This window comes from Nyctereutes procyonoides, unplaced genomic scaffold, assembly GCF_905146905.1.
Source record: "Nyctereutes procyonoides isolate TBG_1078 unplaced genomic scaffold, NYPRO_anot_genome, whole genome shotgun sequence".
NCBI lineage: Eukaryota > Metazoa > Chordata > Mammalia > Carnivora > Canidae > Nyctereutes > Nyctereutes procyonoides.
In genome coordinates this window covers 48513131-48539279 of record NW_026575046.1, presented here as the reverse complement: position 1 = coordinate 48539279, position 26149 = coordinate 48513131, and the positions used below count along the sequence as shown (strand labels likewise).

The 26149-nt window shown below is 49.3% G+C and overlaps 1 protein-coding gene across 1 annotated transcript in view; it reads right to left on the bottom strand.

The window, feature by feature from the left end:
* Nucleotides 1-9240: 9240 nt before the first annotated feature.
* NEURL1B (neuralized E3 ubiquitin protein ligase 1B) overlaps nucleotides 9241-26149 on the bottom strand; it is a 34858-nt gene continuing 17949 nt past the window's right edge. Inside the window, exons 2-5 of the mRNA XM_055325571.1 lie at nucleotides 25255-25800; nucleotides 12896-13615; nucleotides 10708-10833; nucleotides 9241-10332 (exon numbers count right to left, since the gene is read on the bottom strand). Coding sequence (XP_055181546.1) covers nucleotides 10088-10332; nucleotides 10708-10833; nucleotides 12896-13615; nucleotides 25255-25800 — 1637 coding nt within the window. The 3' untranslated portion in view covers nucleotides 9241-10087. The remainder of the gene's footprint in view (nucleotides 10333-10707; nucleotides 10834-12895; nucleotides 13616-25254; nucleotides 25801-26149) is intronic.

Genomic DNA, 26149 nt, shown 5'->3' with positions numbered 1-26149 from the left:
GCCTTTGTTAACAAAGGCCAACTGAAACAACTCCAGCTGAAACCCCTTCCTGGCCCATCACCCTGCCTATCCCTCCCCCTCCTCACCCCCCCTCACCCCCGCTCAAGGGTGGAAAGACAGGAAGTCTGGGCTGGGAGGGATGGCCCTGAAGTCAAATCTAGACAGCCCTTAGGACTGCCTGGAACTACCTCTCAGAGGGGGCAGAGGCTGAAGGGAGACTAGAATTGCTCAGAACAATGCAGAGGGTTCTGGTTTTTTTTTTGAAGGTGGGGGGTGGTACCAGAAGGGAGAAAGCACTAGCTGGCAAGGTGACTGGGGAAGGCCAGAGACATCTTACTGGGAAATTTCTTCCATTTTTGTCCTGTGGTGGCAATGTGTATCTTCTACCTCCACGTCCCCCCCTCCATGCCTCCATAGTGGGACAGATCTCCCCGGGGGACCTGGAGGTGGGCATGGCCCGTGTGAGGCTGTGAGCATGGCCAGGCTGCAGGCAGCTCCCTGCTCAGTTTAGCAGGAGGAAGGCCTGGCCCTTCCCACGCCCCTCCTGGAATGTAAGGGCTGCTCCTGGGAGTTGAGCAGAAGTGTGACTTTCCCTCTGGAGTCTGAGGTCAGTCAGCCTCCCAGGCCTGGTCCAGCATTCTTGATGGGAAGCCAAAACAAGCAAGGGGCGAGGGGCCAGGTCAGACTCAGAGGCCTGGCCAGGCCCCACCATCTGATTGCCCCTTACTTTCATTCTTTGTAGGAAGGAGGTGTGCTGATGCCAGAAATTGAACCCGGGAGGGGGACATAAACAGCAAGGTTCTACTATTTGGTAGATCCTGTGCTGATCACCTGTAGATGCTGCTAACGATGTCACGAAGGGGCCAACTCCGGATGCAGTATAGGGCCTGAAGGAAGGAGGCCCAGGGGGCTCAGGAGGACAGAGGGTCAGGGTGGGGGAGTAGTGGGACCAAGTAGCGAAGTGATAGAGCACAGCCTATGATACTGGGAAAAAGAATAACCATCAAGACTGAGCATCTCCTACATGCCAGCCACCTCCTGACTCGGATGGTTCATCTTGACACAATCCGCAAGGGGGCTGAGACCTCAAAGATCCCCAAACTGAGCTTGTCCAAGATCCCACAGCAGAGGCAGGCCTGCCCCCCAGGCTCTAGGTCTCCTGTGAGCTCTCATCACCCCCTCACCTCCTACCCCCCTACTCCTCCCCACTAGGCACCAACACCGGGGAAACAGCTGCTCCAAGTTGAGCTGCCAGGATGCAGCCTCCCATGGGCAAAGGTCCCCACGTTGACATTTTCTTTCTGCCACAATCAGCCTCCCTTCCTTCTGCTCCGGGCTTGAGGGGATGGTCCTACAGGCCCCACCTGATAGAGGCAGGGGGGTGAGGCACAGAGAAAGGGGCTTCCCGTTGCACAACTCTAGAGGCTAGAGCCCTGCCAGCTTCAGGATGAGTGGCAACCCGGGGGCCCCTGCTTGTTGGGGCAAAGTATGGGTGTGACCTCCAGTCAGCCCTGCAGACTCCTAAACAGGCCCTCTGCACCTGGGCAGCTGGATGGAGGAGGAGAGGGCTGTCGGGCAGGAAGGTCACCCCTGGCCAGGTCAGGAGGGGAGGGGGCTGAGGAAAGCAGACTGGGCTGCTGCAGGCACTCTGTCAATGCCACTGCCCCTGGGCTTCTAGAAGCTTCCCTTGGGTGTACTTAACAGCCAAGGTCGGGGCTCTGTTCCCATTGTGGATGCCTGGAATATTCATGTTTTCCACATCCCTGTGTGGGATCCAGAACCAGCTTCCAAGAGCCAGGAGAATTGAGCCTGGAGGGAGAGGGGAAGATTCTCTGGCTCTGGAACTGGACTGGTGGCTGTTGTGTATGTCCCTGACTGGGTGGCTTTCTCCCTTTGTCCTTCTAGGTGCACAGCCTCCTTCCCTCCCCTCATCTCCCCACCTTTCTTCTCTTTTCTCCTCCCCCTCCTTTTGTTCCTCCCCCCCCAGCCCCCTTCAGACAGTTTACCCACAAACTGCGATGCTGTGGAAAGAGACCTGGTTCAGATTACCCCTCCACAGTTCACAGCTGTATGATTTGAGGCAGGTTGTTGCTCTCTCTGAGCCTCTCTTCCCTTGTCTGTAAAATGGGATTATAATATCTATCTGATGGGCTGTTTGTGGGGTCAGTGAAATCACAAGTGCATATGTTCTGGGACCATTTGCCCTTGAAAACTATTGAGTCTAGATCCTGGGAATTACATACAAAAAAAAAAAAAAAAAGACAAGAAATCCTTTTGTCTTTGAGAGGCTTATGTACATTAAGTATAAAGTTACTTCATCTGAGTCTTGGTTTTCCGTCTTATAAAATGGGTGTTAATTTTTTTTTTAAGATTTTATTTACTTATTCGATGGAGAGAGGGAGAGCACAAGCAGGGAAAGTGGCAGACAGAGAGAAAAGTAGACTTCCCTCTGAGCAGGGAGCCTGACTCAGGGCTCAATCCTAGGACCCCGGGATCATGACCTAAACTGAAGGCAGATGCTTAACGACTGAGCCACCCAGGTGCCCCTCCTTCGTGTAAAATGGAAGTAATGATGGGACCTACTTCAGAGAGCTAGAGTGAGGAGTTAGAGATGTCATGGACAACCTTAGCACATAGTAGGTGTTCATTAGATGATTTTTATTATTCTTGTTTGTCCTGCAGGAACCTAGGGAATAAAGGACAGAGAAGTCTCCATATAGAACTCCTCTGAGGCTAGCTGTGCTTTGGGCAGCAGGATGGTGAGGGTCAGGGCACAGGCTTTGTACATTGAAGCCTCAGAAGGGAAATATGATATATACCAGGAAGCATGACCCAGGCATTAGTGAAAGCCTGAACAGTCAGAAAAAATAAGGATGTTTTTATATCACTAAATGGTCTATAGCCATTATGCCTTGGATTCAATCTGTCCTAGCAGCTGTAGAACCACACTGCTCTGAATATGTTTATGAGTCTGCCTTCCCCTCTAGATTGGTTGGTCCTTGAGGGCAAGGCCATGCCATACTTGGTTTTGTGTCAAGTGTGGGTATGTGCAGAAACTGATTTAGGAATTGGGCTTTTGATCCAAGGGATCAAAAGACAGACACCCTGGGACTTCTCCTGAAAGGCTTTTAAAGGGTCACTAAGCTGGTATGATATGAGGAGCCACTGGAGAACATCTTGGTTACCACAGAGGGAGAGCCTGCCCTCTGAGGTATGGAGAGGTATGGAGAATGATGTGATATCAACCCAGAGGAAAGCAGAACTGAGACAGAAGCAGACACCTGATGACATCATGTGAACCCCTGGATCCAGCCCTTCCTGAAGCAAGAGTGGACCACTTTAGTTGTGTGAGTTGTTTCTTAAGTTTTTTTTTTTTCTTGAGTTGGCTTTCAATCTCTTAAAACCCAAAAAGTCTAGATTAACATGGTCTTTCTCCTTCCTTTATTTTAAAAAAAAGTCTTGATTATCAAATAAGATCTATGAAAATATCCCCTGACCTAGTAGAAATGAATGATATATTTCCGAGGCACATTTTGCCTTAGCTCTGGAACAGGCATATCTAGGGCTCAATCCTACTTCTGCCTTGAAGGGACTCTGGTTCCCTCATCTGTAAAATGAGGAGACCAGCACTGTTGTGAAGATTCATGGAGAAAAGTAGGAAAATCATGACTTCTTCAGCTTCATAAATGAAACTTCATTACTCTTACCCCATTGCTCCCAAAACTTGGTGTCACTAAATCAGGTGTCCCTGATTTAGCATGCAGGGAAAAGCAGGCCTGAGCAGCTCCACCTTCTCCCTTCCCTTGCTACTCCTGATGCTGCTGCAAGACTCCACCCCCAGAAATCTGGGCCCTAAAGCTGGCCTGGAGGAAGCCCAAGGAAACTGGTCAGCCTGGCCTGGTCTCCACTGGAAGCTTGCAGGCCTTTATCACCATACACTGTGACTAAATTTGGATCTCAAAATCCGACAATCAGCCTCGGAACTCCTGACAAATTCCAGCAAGTACTAGCTGTTTTCATCGTTTTTTGCAGACAAGGGGAATACTTTTTCCAAGTAACAAGTTTAAATTAAAAGTGGTAATTTGTCATTATAGAAACTTTAGAAAACACAAGGGGAAAAGTCCAATAATATCTGTATCCTGACACAGCCCCCATGGAGAGTTTGCTTCTTTCCTGTTGGTCATTCCAACAGTCTGATTTGGGGGACTGTTGTTTGTTTGCCTGCTTGTTTTTACATCCATGAGATCAAAGTGTATGTGATATATCTTTTATATCTTGATTTTTATCTTTTTTAATATCTTATATTTTTATATCTTTTATATCTTATATCTTTTATATCTTTATCTTTTATATCTTGATTTTTCCCACAATGTTTTGACATAAACATTTTCCTGTGTTACAAACTCTTTGCTGAGTGCCAGATGCGGTGCCTAGCACGTCACTGGCATGATCTCAAGAATGTTCACAACCATCCTAAAATCATGAGTCCTTACTATTCTTGCTTTGAAGATGAGCAAACCAAGGCACAAAGAGATTAAGTGTCTCGCCGATGTCATGGTGAGGATCAGGCTGTCTGGCTTCATGGGCCATACTATTACCTAGGTATATCTGTATCATGGTTCGCTCAACCTTCATTAGAGAGATAGATGCCTGCTGTTCTTCCCTGCCTGGTACTAGGTCTTCACCGTGCCAGTTTGCCCTGGAGACTGCACGCCCCTACTCTCAGTTCTAGGAGAGCAGCTACTGCGCAGGGTTGGGTGCATATGCGGGGTCTGGCCAATCAGAGCCCCGTATCTCCCTGGCCTCGGTGATTGGCTCAGGGAGGGGCCGTGATCCAGGTGTGCCCACACAGGGAGGCTGTAGGCTGCATCTGCGCTGTGCTGTGGCCAGCTGTTGAGAACCTGCCTGGGAATGGGCCAGAGCAAAGGAGGTCAGAGCAACAAGCAGGAGAGACCAAGTCCTATTGGAGCATTTCAGATTCTGGATCCAACTGCACCTGAAGTGAGGGCTCTTGGGTTCACGATACAGGACTTTTTCAGTTAGCTGAGCTTTTTAATCCCTTAAACCAATTTGAGTTCAGTTTCTGTCGCTTGCAACTGAGAGTTCTGCAAGTCCACCCTCATTGTTGGACGTTAGTGTGGCTTATACAATTTTTTACCATCATAAATAATGCTGTAATGAACATCTTTACATACAGAGCTTATCCTTGATAAGAATTATTTCCTTGTGATATTTTCACAAAAATTGCTTGGCAAAAGGATCAAACATTATCAGGACTCCATGGCCATTTTGCTAATTGTTTCCTCAAGGTTGGCAATGCTTTGTATCCCTCACCTTCACTCCCCAACAGTATGTGCAACTGTGAGTCTTAAAATTGAGTTCTGAAGAAGCTTTCTTTTTTAACAAGCCAAAGTTGTATTTTTGTTTTAAACAGCAAAATCATGTTAATATAAAACAGATAAAAATAGACAAAACCCAAAACACACAACACACAAAAGCACAACACACAGGACGGGTGCAAACACTTCCCAACCCACCACTCCCCCCAAGTTTTAAAACCTGTATTACATATCCCCAAAGATTAGATTGTATTGGAGAAGTCACAGTATTGAATCAGAAAAATAAGAATAAGAGACATTTTTAAAAAGGTCTGTACACAGGTTGTGGGGGGATGGGATGAGAGACATATACTTCATCACTCCTACATCAAAAACATAATGCAGAAGGGTTTCAGTGATTAGCACATATTTCTAGAATACTACTATGTATGCTAGTCCCTTGCCCACTTTTTAAAGTTGCATTTAAAAAGGATAAAAAGTGCACAGACACTTTCATAAGGCACAGACAGATTGTTGTACAAGTCATTTCATTAGGGGCTTGGGAAAAACAACTAAATACCAAGAAATGCCAGGAGGCCATGTGTTCCTGAGCAGGCGTCCCTCTGCCAGAACTAGGGCAGAGATGGGATTGAGCAGGGGAGGTTACTGCCTCTCATTCACCAAGACTTTGCACAAGCCCATTCATCTCACCTGGAAGTGATGGGGTTCTCTGGGAACTTAGGGATTGATTCTAGTAACTAGTCAGAAGCCTGAAAGTAGCAGGTAGCCACCTCCCTACATGTCTCCCTGGAGGGACTTGAGGGTGATCATCAAGTGGTGGAGCCTTTGAGGGTTCTGCCCAAGGCTATTTTGGCAGCAGCCCACTAACTGCAAGGTGCCTGGCATTTCTAATGCAAAGGAGGCTTCTCAAGAATGCAGGAGGCTCTGGATCAGGAAAGTGGTCATGGGCACTCACCAGGATAGATCTTCAAAGGAAACAAATGGCCAAGAAAGCCCCAGGGTCTCATTATCCTCTTAATGTGTCTCCTTCTGAAGGTAGAGCTAGCACTGTCCTCTAGCTCCTCATTTCCAGCACCCCACTCTTAGTTGGCATGCAGCAGATGTTTGTTGAATGATTTTGTATGCATGTGTACATGGTGTTTTACCAAGCCCCTGAGTACTCATAACTTGATTTCTGATCTCTTCCATAAACTTTGAATGAGTACCTACTATGTGCTGGCACAGGGACCCAATGCCAAGACAGCAAATACAAGTTTACAAATCTGCCCATCTCTGGACTGTCCACTCCCTGTGGGCTTTGTCTTTAGTCCCGATTCCTAACACTGTGTCCAGAACACAGGCCACACTGATGAGTGGGTGTTGAGCAAAGTGTGCCTGCAGTTAGGGGAACAGCTGCCCTGGGTAGCTAAATCCCAGACGACTCCTAGTTTTGGGAATGGACTACGAAAAGGAGCTTGTTTTGACTTGCAAACAGCCCAATTTTTCTGGTGGTTCGAAAGAAGCAGGCACAGGACCACACACAGCAAGGGAGTATCTTGTGGTCTCCCGCTTCTTAGCCCTGGAGTCTCTGTCTGCGGGGGTGGGGGGGTGGGAGGAGGGTTGGTGCTGAGGCTCAGGAAGGCAATGGGACAAGGCTTTCAGCCCCTCCACTATGTTGCCCCATATTTGCACCCCTGTGCAATGGGAGGAAGTCTCCAGGCTGGGCTCAGGATCTCACATGGCTCAGCTCTGCCAGGAGAAGGGAGACAGGGGGAAGATGAGACTGAAGAAAGGACACTTGTCCTTCTAGGGTATGGGTGGCAGAGAGACCACAGCCTGGGGCTGGAACCCTCTATGCAGGTGCAGGTGCCCAGGCTCTCTCCAGGGGCAGCCCATAGAAGTTTCAAGAAAGAAAACTCAAGGCAGCCTCAAGCTGCCTGGGGCTTGGGGCCAAGCAGTGGAGAGAGTGGGATTCAGTGCCAGACATGCCTGGGTTTGGATCCCAGGCCTGCCACCTACTGCGTGTGATCCTGTCACTTCACTCACAGGATCTAGCTCTCTTACCCATCAAATGGGAATAATACCGTGTTTCACCAATTCTAAGTAGCAGAGTTTGTTTTCACATTTCAAGTCTCTGATTAGAATGAATTGTATAACTGTGGCATCTTACAGTTAAAATTCATGTTTTTTTTTCCCTTGGCAGTACATAAAATGGTGCATTTTATTATCAGTAGCATTTCAGATATGACTCAGTGGGGGTAATAAGATCTGCCTCACAGGATTAATGTGTGAAGATGCCTCTTTAGCCCAGTGCCGAGGCACATAATGATGTGAAATGAAAAAGAGGGGTTCCCCTCCCTCTTTCTCCCGCCATGTGAGGGCCATGTGAGCAGTTCCTCTATAGCACTGAATAAATCAGAGCATCAGGAAATTTCTGGTTTTTAGAAGATAAACACCCCCTTAATTTCTCTTAGAAACAGGGAGGCTATTTATAGCAGCTGCGGAGCAAGTTAGACAGGCCACCAGCTCCTTTTGTTCCAGGTAACAGGTCACCAGGAGCATGGCCTGGTCCACCACAGGTCCAGGCCCTGTCACTGGTTTCCTGGTGGTGGCTGGAACCCAGGTGGGGACCATTAGGAAGGGCAAAGGGCAGGAGAGACAAGCTGCCTCCTGCTGGCGTCTGAGACCACCAGAGCTTGTGACCGGCTCAATCCAGCCAGGGCTACTGCTGGAGAACCAGTCCTGGTGGGGGGGGGAAGGTCATGAGTCCTCTCCCACACGGTCTGTGTGCCCCACCCCACGTAGGGGAAATGGCTCCTGCTGGCCAAATTCAGCTGAGCACTGAGTGCCACCTAGCTTCTCCAGGTCCTAACCTGGGGTTCCAGATGCTCCCCTAAAACTTCCATCACAAAATTTAAATGGAGGCATGTTTCCCAGATTCACTAGGGAAAATAACCAGTTAGGGGTTCTTGTAGGGGCAAGAGTAGAGTTTCTGAAGTTGAGAACAGGTCAGAACACTATGACCACTTCCAGGCAGAGAAGCAACAGGTGGCCCAAGACCTAGAGCATCACAAAGACCAATTGGTCTTAAAGAATTTGATTTGATGAGGGCCCAACTGGGCTGGGCTCTGGGCCTCCAGGAACCCAGCAAACATTTGTTATATGAATGCATAAACTCTCTGAATGTTCTTTCCCTGTCATCATCTGTGCAGCAGAGGAACAGATTAGAAATTGCAATAAAAATGTTATCTGCTCTTTGCAGGGTGTCTTGGGCTTTTTCAATGTTATGCTGGTCCTCTCGTGGGTTCTGGAGTGGGCAGATACTGGGCCTCATCTTGGACAGATTGGGAACTGAGAATCAGAGAGGCCCAAGGGCTTCCTTAAAGGGACAGCACAATCTAGGGCAGAGGTTAGGCCCAGAACTGGGGGCAGGAGCTGGCCTGGGCCAGCCTATCAGCCCAAGGGCGGTCTGGGAGTCTGCAGAGATGCGCAGGGGTGAGGAAGTGGGGGACAGGGCCAGGTCCCAGGAAGTGCCTGCAAATGGCTCTGGGAAGGGGGGGGGGGTTTCCCATGTCAGCATTGTAATGTCTCAGCTATTAGTTAACATCTTAATGATCATTTAACATCTTAGTAATCAGCAGTGAAAGAGAAGCTGAGTGTCAGAACCAGTTGCAAAGTCTTTTCCTCCTACTTCACCAGTAGGCTACCCTGGTGATGCCCACAGCTGTTGGTGAATGCCAGGCCCCAGGGTTACAACAGGAAGTGTGGAGAGTTGTCAGCCTGATGGAGTGGCCCTTCCAACTCCAGGTGAGTCACCTGCCTCCAGGATTTTCCCTCCCCCAGGAAAAGAGAACCTGCCGCTTGTCTTCTCTGTGAGGACCACAAGGGATGGTACAGACAAAAAGCATCTAGTGGGACGGAGTCAAGGTGCACTATGCTTATTATTAGGCTGTCTGGGGTGAAGGGGTGAAGAGGCTTCTGGGGATGACACCACCCAGAGCTCTCAGTGGGCCGCAGCACCCATCAAAACTCCTCTCCAGGACTGGGGAAGAAACTAAAAAAGCAAATTGTTCTTTTCTGTTCTCCACCCACCTTCCCCCCAAGGCATTGCTGCTTTGGAGCTGTAAACAATGAGCTTTTTTTTTTCCTTCCCTTAGAAAATCTGAGTGTCCCTGTTCTATACCATCCAAGGGAGTTCTGTTTAGGTGCAGGCTTCATACATTCAAAACCATCTGACGTTACAGCCCCAGAAAGTGAACGGTTTCTAGTCACGCTACAGTCTGGGCTCGGGATTGCACATTCGTTAGTGTTAAATAACCTCCTAGGGCCAGGATCCCTAGATAAATACCTATGTGTTCTCTCTCACTCATTCTCTCACACACATTCCCTCTCTCTTCTCTGGCCACTCCCTCCCCTCACCCTCTCTCACACACACTTGACCCAACTCCAGCAAAAAGCATTGCACAGAGAATGCTGTTTCCCAGCTGAGAGGTCACCAAGGGACAGGGTGGTCTGCTAGGCAGTTCCTGAGCTTGCTGTCCGGATGGCCTCTGGGGGGGCAAAGCGCTTTTGAGCCAGAAGCAGCCCGTGCCTGGGCTCAGACCTCCCAGGGCCTCATCTCCATGACTGTGACGCCTTGCCCACTGTTGAAGAGTGGCAGATGGGATGGCTGCTGCCCTTGGACTCCCTGCTAGCCATAGTGGTTGCCTGGCCCAAGGGGCCTTCATAAAGGTGACCTGGCTCTGGCCCAGGCCCATTGGTGGGCCAGGCTATGGCCTGTAGATCTTAATGACATCCTTGATGGGCCGCCGGCAGATGGGACAGCAGGCCCGGGCTTGCCTCTTGAGCCGCAGGCCGCAGCTGTGGCACAGGCACATATGTCCACACGTGTAGATGACTGTGTCCACTTCACCGTCAAAGCACACCGTGCATTCACCATTCTTGCTGCCTGCCGGCTCCGGTGGGGAGAACACGGGGGACACCGGGGGGCTCAGCGGGGAGCTGGGTGCCGTCACTGCAGAAAGGGAAAACAAGCCAGACCTTAATAATGTGGTTTTCAGATGCGTTCTGCTGGGGCAACCCCAAGAAGGCAGAGCTTCCATGGCCAAACTTGTGAGAAACAATTTCAATAGATACCAGTTTGATGTTTTTCTACTGGGCTTTGCCCCCTGCCCTACCCTGCTTCCCCCAAGCATCAAGTACCATTATCACCCTTGAGGATACCATATGTAGACTTCTCCTACCTCCAGATGATTGTATAGCCGAGGAAGGAGAAGATGCAGCGGGGAAAGGTGGCCACCCTTGCTTAGCCTCAGGAAGGCTCTGGCAAAGCTGAAGGAGCCAGGCCAGCCACCAGCTCCTACCCCCTCAAGGGTTTATATCTCCTTACCCAGGGATGACTCAGATGCTGAGGACGACTGGTTGACACTGAAGGCCATATCAGAATCGCTATCATCCTGTGAGCCGCTGAGGGACCCTGATGGGGATGCGGTTGCAGGGCTGGACTGCAGGGTGCCTGAGACCAAAGAGACTCCATCAGGGGTGATGGGAAGTGGGCCCTGTTCTGCTAGTCCCTGGCTCTTCACACTTTTGCACTTTAGCTTTCCCATCTGTCTAACAGGGGGATAAGAGTTACCTCCTAGGTTTCTGTTAAGGACTGATGGAATCGTACACATGTGGTAGATATCTATTCTCTGCCATTCTTGTCTTTTTTTCAGAAACAGTAACAAGATCTTGTTTTGGGGCACTTACTTCACTGTCACTCACATGATCCAGGCCAGGCCAAGAACTTCCACCCCTTGGTCTCAGTGAAGGTTCAGGTAAGGCTACAAACCCAATGCAGGTCAAAGAGGCCTTCATGAGAACACTACAACTGTTGGGAAAGAAGGGGCCCATCCACTGGGAGGTTAAGTCTGGCCCTGTAGAGCCTGCCTGAGAGTGAAGCCAACATAGGGGAAAGTGAGCTTTGGGATTGGATCCTGATGACATGCTTTCAAAACCTGGATCCATCCAATATACTCTCAGACTTTTGAGGTATGTGTATCCATACATTTCCCTTTTAGTTTAGGTAACTTCAAGTGGGGTTTTATCACTTGCAACTACAAGATTCCTGACTAGTAGTATTCAATACAAATGAGTTTTCTTCTTTGTGTTCACTACTGGTATAGATAATAATGGGTTATTTCTTAGGTGAGAGAGACATTCCTTCCCTCACCCTATTTGAGGAGGTTGGACAGATAATGCAGTGCTGGGGTTGCTGTCAAGTAGAAATCAAGAGGGCAAGCTACTGGCCTCCAAAAGTAATCACCTCCATTCTACCTTCTTTTCCTGACCACTCAAGGACTCATCCTGGTCCCTCTGGAGGTGCCTAGGAGGGGGGCGGGAAGGAGGAGGGTCAGGAACACTGATTCTAGGCTTAGTTCTTGTCAAAGCCCCAGTGGGAACTTAGGCAACTCATCTCAGGGTAAATGATGATTATGTCTGGTCATCCTTTAAAAAAAAAAAAAACCAACCAACAATGACCACCACTCCCTTGTTCTTCCTCTGCCTGAAAACAGCAGTCACTGCTGTTACTACTATTTAAACTTGCTTTGTTGTGTGTGGCAGGCGCCTGCTGAAAGCATTATATGCACCTCATCGTTTCATCCTCCTGACAATGCCAGGATACAGGTAGTTACTCCCTCCCTACACAGAAGGAATCTGAGGCTCAGAGAGGGTCTGTGATTCGCCCAGCATCTTCATGGCTGACCAGCTATGTGACTGGGATAGGCAGTTAATCTCTCTGTGCTTCAATTTTCTCATCCGTCAATGGGATAATGATATTGGTTTCATAGAGGCATCAGGAGTATAAAGTTGAGTGATATAACATGAAACGCTCATTGTTTCTGTTACCATTGGGGCTTACTTCTTGAATCATGAAAATGGGGCTGTGCTGCGAACCTTCCCTGACCACCACCCCCACTCTCCCAAGTGGGAGAGAAGCCTCTCTGCAGTGGCACACATCACAGGGCGCAGCTCTCCATTCAGGCGTGTCTATGAGCTCCTCCTGTGCATGGCCTGTGTCCTGTCCTCTGCTGTGCCCCATCCTGGAGCCCAGGGCCTGGCCCACAGCTGGCGGGTGCTCCGTGTCTATTGGTGGCACGAATGAAGGCAAAATCATGTCAAAATAAGATGGTTCAGGCCTCCGTTCCATTTTCTGTGGACATTGTTATTCTCATGTCCTCTTTTAAGTGTAGTTGTATTTACTTTTTCTCCTACACTTAAGATTCATCACGTATTTAAAAATTAATATGGGATATGATAAATCTTAACAGAAACAGGGGGAACTTAGGTCGGTGCGGGCCAAGTGTGGGCTTGGGAACAGCAAAACGGACATCCCTGGGACACTTGTTAGAACCGCACTTCGGGGCCGCCCCTACTGAATCAGAGACTCTGGGCGGCGGCAGGAGGGTGCTCAAACCCCTGCAGCCTGGCAAGCGTGGGCTGGCCCTACCCAGCCGCGCCCCGCGCCCCCGCGCCCCCCCCACCCCGGGCGGCCGCGCACGCGCACGCGCACGCGCGCTCGGCCGGGAACTCACCCAGGAGGCGCAGCTGGCCCGCCGCGCCGCCGCGCACGGCGAAGAAGGCCCAGAGCGCCTGCGTGGTGTCGACGCACAGCAGGCGGCCGCGCGGGCGCCCGTTGACGCCCAGGAGCACGTCGCCGCCGGGCCGCAGCGTGAAGCTGAGCGCGTCTCCGCCGCTCGGCACGGGCCCGGCGCGCGCCACCACCCAGTACTCCTTGCGGTCGAGCAGGGCGTCGGGGTCGGCGGGGAGCTCCGCCGGCCGGAGCCCGCCGGGGTCGCACGACGTGATGCCGAAGGCCAGCGCGCCGGGCGCCGCCAGCCCCGGGCGGCCCACCTCCACGAAGAGACTCTCGCCGGGTCGCAGCGGGCGCTCGGAGAAGACGAGCGTGCGGCCGCCGTCGGGCCGCGGCGCGCAGGCCACCTTGCGGTCGGCGGACAGGCTCACGTCGGGTCCGCGCGTCGCGTGGAAGCGCAGGTCCGCCTCGAGCAGCGCCGGCGACGACGCGGGCCGCGGGCGCTCGCGGGGCCCGCACGGGATGGCGGCGGCCGAGGCGTCGGCGGGCGGCGGGCCCGGGGCGCGGCCCAGCGCCAGGTGGCCCAGCTTGGCCACCACCTGGTTGTTCTCCAGCTCGTTGTTGTCGAAGTTGGCGGCGTCGTGGCTGCTGGGCGGCAGGCAGGCGCTGAAGCGGGCCTGGCTGAGGCGCGCGGGTGTCAGCGTGTCGGCGAACGCGCTCTCTGGACGGGGCAGAAGGGTGGTGGTGAGGGGCGGGCCGCGGGCGGCGGGCGGCGGGCGGGGAGCCCCGGCACCCGCAGGCCTCGCCCGCCCGCCCGCCCAGCGCACAGCCCCTCGCCTCTCTTTCTAGTTCAGGTGTGTACCGACTCAAGAACCACAGGTGCACCGCATCAGGAAGCACAGTCCTGGTGCCCGATCTCTGGGATGGGCAGATAAGGCCCTTTCTCACCCCCACCCCCACCCCCACCCCACCCCCTTCATCCCTTCCTCCTTGCTTTTTTCCCCCCTCCCTTCTTCTCTTTTTTTTTTTTTTTTTTTTGTTCTCCTTCCTTCTTGCGTCCTTCCCTCACTCCAGAGGTTTTCATGCTGTGGAACATTTGAAGACCCTTTATTGTTGGCCTCCCCAACTAGAGGATAAGCTCCAAGAAGTGAATCCTTTTGCTCTTTATTTGTGGTCTTATGTGACAGGTATTATTTTAAGGTCCCTTCAAGTGTGATGAGTTCTCACTCAGGTGTGTGCTGTTATTGCCAGCCATTTAGCAAAGAAGGGAGGCGTGAGGCACAGAGGAGTTAAGGAATGCGACCAAGGTCACACAGAAACGGGCAAAGCCATGAGAAGAACCCAGGCTCTTCCACACATGCTGACTCTGAAAGAAGGCAGCACAGAGCCCAAACATTGGATAGGTTAGCTTTCTGTAAGAGGTGGCCTCATTTTATAAGACAGAAAACTAAGAGTTTTAAGTCACCATCATGAAAATATTTTTGGATGATTTTTAGTGGTTTGCAAAAACGTTCTTGATACTACATATTATAGTTAAATTAAAAAAAATTCATTTAGGTAATACAGATCTTCATACTTTGGTGGATTACTTGCCAGTTGTCTCCCCCACTAGAATGTGAGTCTTTGCTTGTCTGTTCACCACCACCTCCAGGCTCAGCAGAGTGCTGGGCAAAGAACCCTCATTCTTTATTGGATGAATAAATGGATGCATGAGGCTTCTAAAACACTGACTGCCACTATGGGTAACAAGTCGGGGAAAGGAGTGGAGTTTCTTTTATTGATAAAAAGATTCTCATTAACCATAATAAATAAAGCCAGAAGAAGTGTTTTTCAAACTTCTCTAACTGGATGCTTCTGGCTAAGATTTGTCATCCTATAATTTATATAATGGAAAAAAGTATTTCTTCTTTTTTAGTTTTCCAGATATAAAACAGTCCTAATAATGAACATGCTTTTTCCAAAAGCATGCCCTAGCTCCTAGTGAGAGTCTGGTATGGTACTCCCTACCCCACCAGTAGCGGTCTACAGGGCAGATTTTGTAAACTGGCCGTCCAAGTTTTGACCCTGGCTCACAGACCTGTTTGGCCTACCGGTCTATTATCCATTTCTACAATGATTATGTATATTACAAGTCTTATCAGAAAACCTCAATATTTTAAGATGTCTTTTTCAATTACTAGTTAATGTGGGAAAACACTGATGATATAACATTAAGTGGACAAAAGAAGATACAAAACAAAATATATTATTTGATTCCAACTGTGTGGGAAATGTATGTATAGAATGCATAGGAAAAATACAGGACGGATATACATAACAATCTGAGGGTGGTTATCACCAGATGAAAATTTGCTTCATTACAGTTTTTAGATTTTCTCACTTTGCTCTAATGAACATGTATTGGTTTTATAATCAGAAAAAAAAAAGGCACACATGAAAGATAAAACAAGTGGGGTTTTTTTTTTTTTTTTGAAAAGGCACTTTAGATAAGTGGATGTTTTTGGTGGAGTCTCCTGGTGTGATGCACTTTCCCATGGCTCTCTGTCCCACCCATCCTGTTAGGCCAAGCCTAAAGGCATTGGCCATGGCTCACCCTGGGCCTCTGCCCTTGCCAGCATCTGCTTCTGTCCTGCACCCCAGCACTCCTCCTTCTTGCCCCTAACAGATCTACAAAAGAGCCCATCCTTCAGCGCAGCATTCTAATTAAGAGCATGGCCTGTGGAGATGGTTCAGGTCCTGGCTCCAGCCCTTCCTGGCCATGTGGCTTTAGATAAATCACTTAATCTCTCAGAGCCTCAGCTGCCTCAGTTTAAAATGGAATAATCCTGGTCCCCCTTCCTCATGTTGTTACAGAGATTAAATTAGGTATTTTTATGAATAGCACAGAACATGGGACAAAGTAAGTGCTCAAAACGTTAATTATCATTATTCCTTCAACATTTTCTGAACAGAATGTATAGAGCACTTGCCATGTGCCGAATGCTGTGCTGGAACTGAGTGAAGAGAGGTAAACAAGCAGGCACAGCTCCTGTGTCCATGGAGCTCCCATTCCAGTGGGAGAGACAGACTTTAAGGAAGCTTTTGACATAAAACCATGTAAGTACGAACTGTGATGAGAGAGAGAGAGAGGCAGAGACACAGGCAGAGGGACAAGCAGGCTCCATGCACCGGGAGCCCGATATGGGATTCGATCCCGGGTCTCCAGGATCGCGCCCCGGGCCAAAGGCAGGTGCCAAACCGCTGCGCCACCCAGGGATCCCTAAAGATTTTATTTATTCATGAGAGACAGAGAGAGAGGGAGGGGGGCAGAGACACAGGCAGAGGGAGAAGCAGAGGGAGAAGCAGGCTCCATGCAGGGACTTGATCCCAGGTCTCCAGGATCAGGCCCCAGGCTGAAGGAGGCACTAAAGCGCTGAGCCATCCAGGCTGCCCCAAGACTTCCTAACTTCTAACCGGTGATTTGCCTTCAGACTCTCTAGACCCAAGGAAAGTATATACAGCCATTTTTTTTGAGTCCCTACCTCCCAGATGCAACTTCATGCATTATCCCCATTAGTCTGCACCACTATCTCACGTAGCTCTGTTAAAGTGGGCACTTTTCACAGTGGGAGAACATCCAGACCCCGAGAGGTAGAGTGAGTTATTTAAGGTCGCACAGCCAGGGATGACAGAAATGGGTTTCCATCTCAGGCTGTGACTCTAAAGCCAGACCCCTACTAGCAGTATTGCCTCCAAGAGTTCAGCTGTCCTTGTTCCACCCTTAGAGCTGCCAGCAATGCGGACTCAGCCTCAGGCTAAGCGGCTCTTGGGGGTACAGATCCCAGAGGTCTGATATGACTCCCAAGAGGAAGAGTCCAACAGTTCTGTCCCCTCCCTAAGCATCTCCTGAATGGCAGTCCCAGGCCAGGCACAGGGAGACTGGGATGGCTAGGATTGGCTCCACAGCCTCCCACTCTCCCTTGGCCATGTCCAGGACCTGGCTCTGGATCTGGGAGAAAGCTGCATTCGTTCCTTTCTTTCCTTTCCCTAGGTCTCTCAGGTCAAATATGTCTGGGCTGGAAGTAGAGCAGAATTTGTGTCTCAATAGAAACCATGTTTGTGTGAAGATTAAGGAAGTTTAGAAGAATTAGAGACAGAAAGGGCCATCTGTCACTTCATTGTCTCCAAAGGTGATTCAGGCATGTACTAGTGGCAGAAGGGGCAGGGCATGCTGACAGAATGGATGTAGGGTGAGGACAAGAGGAATTGGGCATGACTCCTGAGGTTTTAGGCCAATCAAGTGGCTGGTGCCTTTCACTGACAGTGGGGATGGCTGCCTACATGTGTTCAGTGTGGAATGCCAGAGGGAAGTCTGGACTTCAGGGGAGGCATCAGGGCTAGGAGTATGGACTTGGGAGCCAACAACCTAAAGATGGGATTCAAGGTCCAGTGACGGGCTCAGATAATCATCTGGGGAGAGAGTGGATGGGGAAATGGTCTTGCTTTATGATGGTTTGTTAAGCTCCACAGATGTTTTGTATACTTTTCTACATGCCTGTTGTATTACATGATAGAGGAGAAAGCTGACAATAGAACCCTGGGGCTCTCAGCGTATGGAGACAGGCAGGGAACGAGCCAGAAAAGAAGCCAAGGAGGAGCAGGCAGGGAGGCAGGAGGAAAACCAGAACCTTGTGAAGCCAGGAGGCATGAGCAGGGCAAAGACGCAGGGAGAGGTCACCTGTGTCAAAAGTGAGAGGCCAGGTAAGAGGACAGGCTGAGCTTGATCTGCACGAGGCTGAGCTTGATCTGGCAGCATGGGGCTGAAGGGAGAGCTTGCAGGCTGAAGTCTGGTGAAACAGGACAGCTTGGTAGCAGGCGGGTTTCAGTGCATGAGGCAGGAAAAAATCATTGTGAGGAGGTACATAAGCACTGTACCCCACATGTCACTCTGCTGTAGCTGAGAACAGCTTTCTTCAAAGTAACTGGTGAATGTAACCCAGGAGAAGATGAAATTGTAGGAATAAAATGCTGACCGAGATGCTGGTCATCAAGATCAAGTCCCGCCAGACTGGGTCATTGCTGATTGCATTGGTAACTGGGAGAGGCCAAATTCTGAACCTCAGTATCCATTTTTTTCCTGTACATATTACGAAGTCTAAGGAACATGAGTTGTTTTTGGTTCAACTTCAAGAGAAAGCCTTGTTTATAGTCCCTAAAAATTAACAAGCTGGTAGTTAGTTACACCATTGTTTCATTTCTTGTCTCCAACTTCAGGTTCAATTTTATATACAACTGAATTCTGTGCAATGGAGAAGTGAGCACACAGCTATACACAGTGTACAATAAACATGGTAGAAAAGTCTTTCTGGGGTTTATCTCTTTCCCACTCCCTAAAGTGTTACCCACTTTCTGCTTGAATAGTAGAGTTAACATGGAGAACCATATTATATATGGTCATATATAAGTATATGGCATAAATACATAATACATAGTTTACTACTGTTCCTACTCATTTTTGTACATTAAAGAAAGTGGACTTCTATTTGTATTTTCTTTTAAATTTCACGTTAAACTTTTAAAAGTATATATAGGGATCCCTGGGTGGCACAGCGGTTTGGCGCCTGCCTTTGGCCCAGGGTGCGATCCTGAAGACCCGGGATTGAATCCCACGTCGGGCTCCCGGTGCATATGGAGCCTGCTTCTCCCTCTGCCTGTGTCTCTGCTTCTCTCTCTCTCTCTCTCTCTCTGTCTATCATAAATAAAAATTAAAAAAGTATATATATTACTGGGATGAGCTAAAGAGGATTGGGATGAGCTGAAGAGGGAGGTGGAGAGGGTGGGAAAGATATTTTTGAGAAAATTTTGCTCTGAAGAAGAGCAGAGAAATGAGAAAGTAGCTGGTGGAGAAGATTGTCAAGGGCATGTTTAAAAGATTTATTTGAGAAAGAGTAAAAGGCAGAGGGATGGAGGGAAAGAGAATCTTAAGCAGACTACACTGAGTGCAGAGCCCGGCATGGGGCTCAATTGCATGACCCTGAGATCCTGACATGAGCTGAAATCAAGGGTTGGAAGCTTAACCAACTGAGCCAAGGGCTCAGGTGCCTGAAGGGCAATTTTTTTCTTTAATGGAAACTACCAGACCTCTTTTGTGTGCTCATAGGAATGATTCTGTGAAGGAGAAAGTGAGGCTGGGGAAAGGAACAAATGATTGGAGCAATGTCCCCAAACAGGCAGGAAGGTACAGGAGAGAGCTCCTTCAGCCCTGGCCACAGGAAGGCAAGCAGCAAGGTAGGGGTGTTGGAGCTTAAGAAGGAAAGGTGTGGATGCCAGGTCTGTGGACCACTGAGCCCATGCTTTTCCAACTAAAGAAGACTGGACCCAGAGAGACAGGCCTCCATTGGACTCTGGCTGGTCCCAGATGTGACCTCAGTTTCCTTCTGTAATGTGAGGTGCTCCTCAGCCCTATCTCATAGGCCGGGGGGAAGGTTACGGCAGATCTGTGGACTAACAATGTACTTGGCACTGTGTTTGACCCAGAGTAGGCTTTCAGGAGCCTGGAAAAGGACAATCCTTTGGGCCACCCTGCTAGGCACATGTCTTACTACTAGGACAGGGAGTTGGGTGCTGGCCTGTATTGTTTGGAAAGAATACATTAACTGCAAAAGCCAATTGCCTGTGCTGCTTCCCACTGAGATTCTAGATAAAGCCACCAGCAGCCATTCCTCCCTGTGTGATGTGGGGTGCGCACAGATCCCATGCTGAGGCACCCCTCAGGGTCCTGGGCCCAACCTCCCCTATCATGACCACTTATCAGTTCAGTGATCTTGGGCAAGTCCCTCTCACTTTAGGCCTCAGTTTCCTCACTTGAAGCGTGGAGTGGTGCAGTTGACCTCCGAGCCCTGCATTTGGACCCATAAGTTCAAGTCTTTGTCAAGACGCTATTCATAATGCTAATAAATAACAAACACCAACTCTAGCACCACCAACTGCTAGGTAACCTTGGCCAAATCATTCATCCATGCCCAGTCTGCAAGTGGGGATGGTGCTATTTCCTGCCTCATAGTATTCTGGTGAGGACTGGGAAACATCACCCAGGTAAAGCTCCTGGCATTTAGTGCCTGGCACACAGTAGGTAACTAAATTAGCCAAGGCTCAAGGCTTTCAAGAAGGGTAAATGACTCCCCTACAAGGCCTATACAGAGCTGATGTTTTTGTCGCATGGCATCCCACCCCTCTTCTTGTCCTAGCACCCAGCTTTTCTGAGAGAACTGCTCCACTCCCACTTCCCAATTCCACTGATTACTTGAGGAGGAAGCCTTAACTTGGCCACTCTGTCCCATCCTCCTGGCTACAGAGAGCAATGAGGCTAAACCTTGAACTTTAGCTAGACCTTGTAGGAAAGCAACTGGCCTGCTGGATTTGTTAATCTGGTGGGATGTGGGACGTGGAAATGGAGCTGCTGGTGGCCTCCCCCTGCCCCCAGAAGGGAGTACAGCTGAGGATGGTGCTAATAAAGATGTCAGGGCAAGAAATAAAGGCAGGCTAATATTTTAGGTGCTGTTCAATGAGCCCCTGCATCAAGCCAGGCTTACAGGCAAGTGTTCCCCTGAATTTTCAGTCACATGAGACATTGATTTTTTTTTTCCTTGCTTACGATTGAACCGGTTTTTGCCACTTAAACCAAAGATTTCTGACAACATAGCCTGCAACACCATGGCCGTGGACTGGGTGTTGCTTATTTGGTCTGACCAGCCTTCCACCACTGGGCAGATGAAGGACCAAGGGGCTATGACAGTGACCGCTATGGAGTTCTCTATAAGAGGGACAGAACTGCCTGAGGACATGGGGCCTGAACTCCAGAGCTCTAGCAAAGAGCTTAGAGGAGCCAGGGAGAGGAGGGGGAAATCTGGGCCAAACCTACCTTTCCTGGGTCCAGGAACTACTAAATTGAACAGAAAGTCATTTGCCTGGGTTTAGCCCCTTCTCTTTGGCCCAGAGGAGCATCTAGAGAAAAATTATAGGTTCTCAAAATGGACCTCTCCGGGATTCAGCAAGCCCATCCTGGTCTTTGCCCCAAAGAATCAATGATAAACTTCAGCAGCCACAGTAAAGCCCGTGGGAGAAGGTACAGTGCAGTGTAGTTTACTTGGGAAGGATGGGGGGAACTGGTGGTGCCCTAGTCTGTCCATCCAGATGCTGCTAGGGAACAAGGAACCAGAGAGATACACAACAGCACAGAAAAATCTAAAAATGGGGCAAGTGAAAAAAAAAAAACCAAAACAGTAAGAGTCTTAGCACAGTCCCATCTATCTTTGCATGTAAAACCTACATATTTTTCAACACCAGAGTGGTGCCTATCTGGGCAGGGGAAGGTGTGATTGGGTAGAGTAGGGGCTGGGGATGAAGTAGAAAAGTCAAAAAAGAGAAGGGGCTTCATGGTCTAGGGATGACACCATGCTTTGAACTGACATGTCTGAAGAACTCAGCACCAACAGGGAGGAGTCAGGCACCAGTGCAAAGGGGACTATTGTGATCACAACCCTGGCTATACCCCTGGATCACCTAAGGAGCCTTAAGGGATCTAGATTCCTGGGGGCCACTCCCTGAAGCTCTGATTGGATTGGTCTGGGTGCAGCCATAGCTGAGATCCATTGAACTAACAATAGACAGATGTACCTGGGTTCGAATCCTGGCTCTGCCACTCATAAGCATGGTGGTTTTAGGCAAGTCATTTGCCTTCTCTTGAGTTCTGAATTCTTTATCTAAAAGGGGTTAAATCCCCATCTTGAGGAGAAAATGAGAAGGTCACGAGAGAAGCACACCAGATACCAAGATCTGTAGCTTGACCTCCTTGCAGGAGGAGGCTGGGCTAGGAACATAATTCCATCAAGTGAAAGAAATAGGTGAAGTGTATGAACCTTTTTATTTCTGAGACTTAAATTTAGCTCAAGTTCCAGGGCAAATAGAGGGTCCCCCTGTCCCACAAGACAGGAAGGATGCTTCCCAGATGAGGGGTGCCAGATAAAATCTGGGATGCCCAGTGACATTCGAATTTCAGAAAAACAACAAATGCTTTTATACGTCTGTCCCAAATATTGCACGGGACATACTTATACTAAAAAGTTATTTTTCTTAAATTCACATGTAATGAGGTATCCTGTATTTTTATTTGCTCAATTTGACCACCTTAGATGACACTTGAGCTTGTTGGGTTTCAGTCTTTATTTAGTAGGGTCTGAGAGAGGTGAGGGAGGGGTGAAGGAAGTTTTCTATTCTGGAGCTTCACAGCTGACAGTCTAAAGGAACTACATCACCTCCTTGTTCCTTGGAGGAAAAGGAGATCAGAGGACTCTGGATTACACAAACACTGGTTGCCTTGTATTTATCCACTTGGTACCTTAGACACCACCACTGGAAAGCCCAGTTCTAAGAATTGGAAGAGGGAGATCCATTTATGGTGGGGTTTCTGTGGTTCTCATGTTGCCTCACTTCATGCTAGCAACTAGGGTACCTGTTGCCTGAACTCAAGCCATAAAAAATCATGGAAGCTTATTTTCATTATAACTTTTTTTTTTCTGATCATGAGTTGTTGGCAACTTTGGTGGTGGTGGTGGTGGTGGTGGTGGTGGTAGTGGTGGGAATTACCCATAATCCCTTTACCCAGATGTCACCAATGGCAATTTATTCTTCCCCTGGGAAGGAAACATTACACTTTGATCACATGCCAGAAACTTCCCCCATTATCTCTGAGAACCTTCAGAAAGAAAAATAACTTTATTGCCCTTTCTGAATATAAGAGCACTATAAGCTCTTCAGACAGATTTTTTTAAAGTAACTCCTAGAGTATGAAATGAAATTCACCTAGAATCCTATCACTCAAATGGAATTCTTTGAATCTCACTTATAAACTTGATTCTGTAGCAGAGGTGCTTTCTGTCAACCAGCACTTCTCAGGCACTACCTAAAGATGAGGAAACTGAGGATCACATCTACCACATTACACCAGTGTTCCAGGGGGGCTCAGTAAAAGTTTGCTAAGTGAACAAATGAATGAGGGAAGAATCCACGACTCCTCACAGGCTTATTCAGATTCATTAAGTCATCAAAGGCTGCTTCCACTTTGTATTTTCAAAAAACCCTAACCCATTTGTGCAGATTATGGGATGGATATGATTTCTTGGACATGAGGGAGCAGGTGAAAGAGTAGTGATTGTTTCCCTGCTCTGTAGGAATAAAGAACTCCAAAGAAGAGTGACAGGAGATCTAGGAGGCTTTGGAAACCTGCATGCAAAACCTTCTACGGAAAAGAGTGTGGGGGAGCATGGTTAAAATGGCCAAGTAAGGCCCACCATGCAAGGTGGGTAGCTATTCAGTCTGGTCTGCCTAAGCCTGGAATTCAGACATGTGCTTCCCCCACATGAAAATATGCATGAGATTTCTGACTTCTAAGCTTTTACTTCTTGAGTACCTTTTATGTGTGAGGCACTGTGCTGTGTCCCTTTCATATACCCCCTTGGTCACCCTGCAAACAATGCCATGTGGGGGGGCGGGGTGCTACCATGGACCCATTTTACAGTTGAAGGAACTGAGGCACATAGAGCTTTTAGTCACCTGGCCAACACCACATAGCTGGCAAGTCGGGAGTCAGGTATAGAACAGAGGTCTGTGTGGCTCCCAACCCTCTACTCTTAACCACTCAACCCTCTACTCTTAACCACTCAGATGTTCTGCCTGCCTTCTGGGAAAGGAGGGCACAGCTGGGATGTATGCATTTTCCCTCCTTGCCCAATGGTGGTGTGGATGGTAGTGGTGGGTAAGGAGCCGGGGCCAGAGTTTCCCCTCAAGGTGCAAGACAGAAAAACCAGGAACAGCCCATACATTCAGATACACCAACTATGGTACATCTACATCACGGAATACTACTCAGTGATTACAAAGGAACAACTACTGATTCACAGGGCAGCAACCTGGATGAGTCTCAAAAATACTGTGCTGGGGGATCCCTGGGTGGCACACCGGTTTGGCGCCTGCCTTTGGCCCAGGGCGCGATCCTGGAGACCTGGGATCGAATCCCACGTCGGGCTCCCGGTGCATGGAGCCTGCTTCTCCCTCTGCCTGTGTCTCTGCCTCTCTCTCTCTTGCTCTCTGTAGCTATCATAAATATATTTTAAAAAAATTAAAAAAAAATACTGTGCTGGGATAAAGCAGCCAGGCAGAAATGCCTTTATACTGTATGATTCCATTTACATGAAGTTCAAGAATAGGTGCAACTAATCGATGGTGAAAAATCAGAACACAGGCTGCCTCCAAGAAGGAGGGGAAAACTCTCTTGGGTTATGTATGGCAGGTATAGAAATCAGTCAAAACAAAAAACAACCCAAACTTCAGATCTGTGTATTTACTGCAGGTAAATGACACATAGGGCTGGGTACAGATCCTCTGAGAAACCTTATTTACCTTTACTTCCCCCCCACCCCAGAAATCGAGGCTGGGCTGGCTCACATGTAACCTGTGAGTTCAAGAGCAAAAGTCACAAATACAAAGCAGGTCAGTGGTTGCCAGGGGCTGGTGGTAGGGGAGAATGAGGACTGACAGCTTAATGGGTATGGGTTTCCCTTGGGAGTGATGAAAATATTTTGGAACTAGAGGTAATTGTTGCCAACTGAATGCCACTGAATTGTACACTTTAAAATGGTGATGTTGATGTTATGTGAATTTTAAATCATTTTAAAAAGTAATAAAGAAAAAGGGTCTCAAGATAAGGGCTTCTGCCCCTGTGGATTCTCACTACCAGGATTTCAGCATTAGTGGCTGCCTCCTCCATTAGAGCCAGAGCTAGCCAGGCTTGTTGCCTGCCTGGGCAATGGACCTTGAGCCCCTTAACGGTGGCCACTGGGGCATAAATTTCATCTTGAGTAAGTGGATGTGTGATTGAATGAATGAACTGATGAATAAGCACGTGTGTGAATGACTGAATACACGACTGTGTGAGCAAAAACATGCATAAATGAGTGCATGTGTGAGCAAATGAACAAGAGAGTGAAGGACTTAGCAAAGGCATGGACAGAAGAATGAGTGAGTTGCATGAGCAAGTACATGATGTATGAATGAACCTCGGCCAGGGCATGGACTCTGGACCCACCCCTTCTGGGTTCCAGTCCAGGCTTTGCAACACCAAGTTATTTAACCTCTCTGTGCCTCAGTTTTCCCATTTGTAAAATGAGGATGGTGGATTGTGGTAAAAAAAATAAAAATGAGTTAAAATGTGTAAACTGCTTAGAGCAAGGCTTGGCAAAGTAAGCCCTTCGTGCTGGCGACATTCAAAGAAATAACACGTCCATGCGCACAGAGAACCACGGCCTGGCCCGGACGGCGACCTACCGAGGAGCTGCACTTCATCCGTGATGCCGTAGACGTCGATGAGCGCCCACAGCGGGCCGCCCACGGCCACGCCGCAGTGGAAGAGCACGGGCTCGCCGTCGTTGACGCTGTAGAACACGCGGCCGTGGCGGTCCGCCCAGTAGGCCAGCACCGTGTCGCGCAGCGCCAGGTTCTCGGGCAGCGCCTTGGCCCAGTAGCCAGGCCGCGTGACCAGGTCGGGGCAGGCGTACTTGGGGATGTCCTGGGCGCTCATGAGGGACGGGTCGTGTGCCGTGAAGCCGAAGCGCAGTGCGCCGCTCCAGCCCGGGCGCACCGCCACCAGCCGCAGCCGCACCTGCTCGTACAGCCGGATGGGCCGCTGCGTGAAGGTGACGCCATTGCAGAAGCTGTTGCGTCGAGTGGCCCGGCGCGAGTGTCCATCCAGCCGCACGTTCTTGCCTTTGGCCTGTGCGTGGAAGCGCGGTGCTTCGCCCAGGACAGGGCGCCGCTCGGGGCCGGGGCCGCAGCACGGCCTGGTGGCCAGGAGGCGAGCTGGTGGGCTCGGGTCTGCAGGAAGACACAGGCAGGAAGGTTAGGGCCTCTCAGAACAACACGAGCAGATTCGTCTTTTAATAGTCATTTCTATTTCAGATTCCATCTTAATTAGACCCGTAATTGATAAACTTTGAGAAGGTTCCAGCTACCGCCAGTGCCCAAGGCTATCACAACACAGTCACCATATTGTGATTTTCCCTCCCATTTACCCATAGAAAATGAAGGCATTCTTTCTTTATAAGCAAGGTTGGCTTTTCTAGAACATGCACCTTTCAGGATTCACTTCTAAGGGAATTTTGCCCAAAGGACCTGGAGAATCTTGGGATGGTCTCAAAGTTGCTGGTTGCTGGCCTCAAACCCA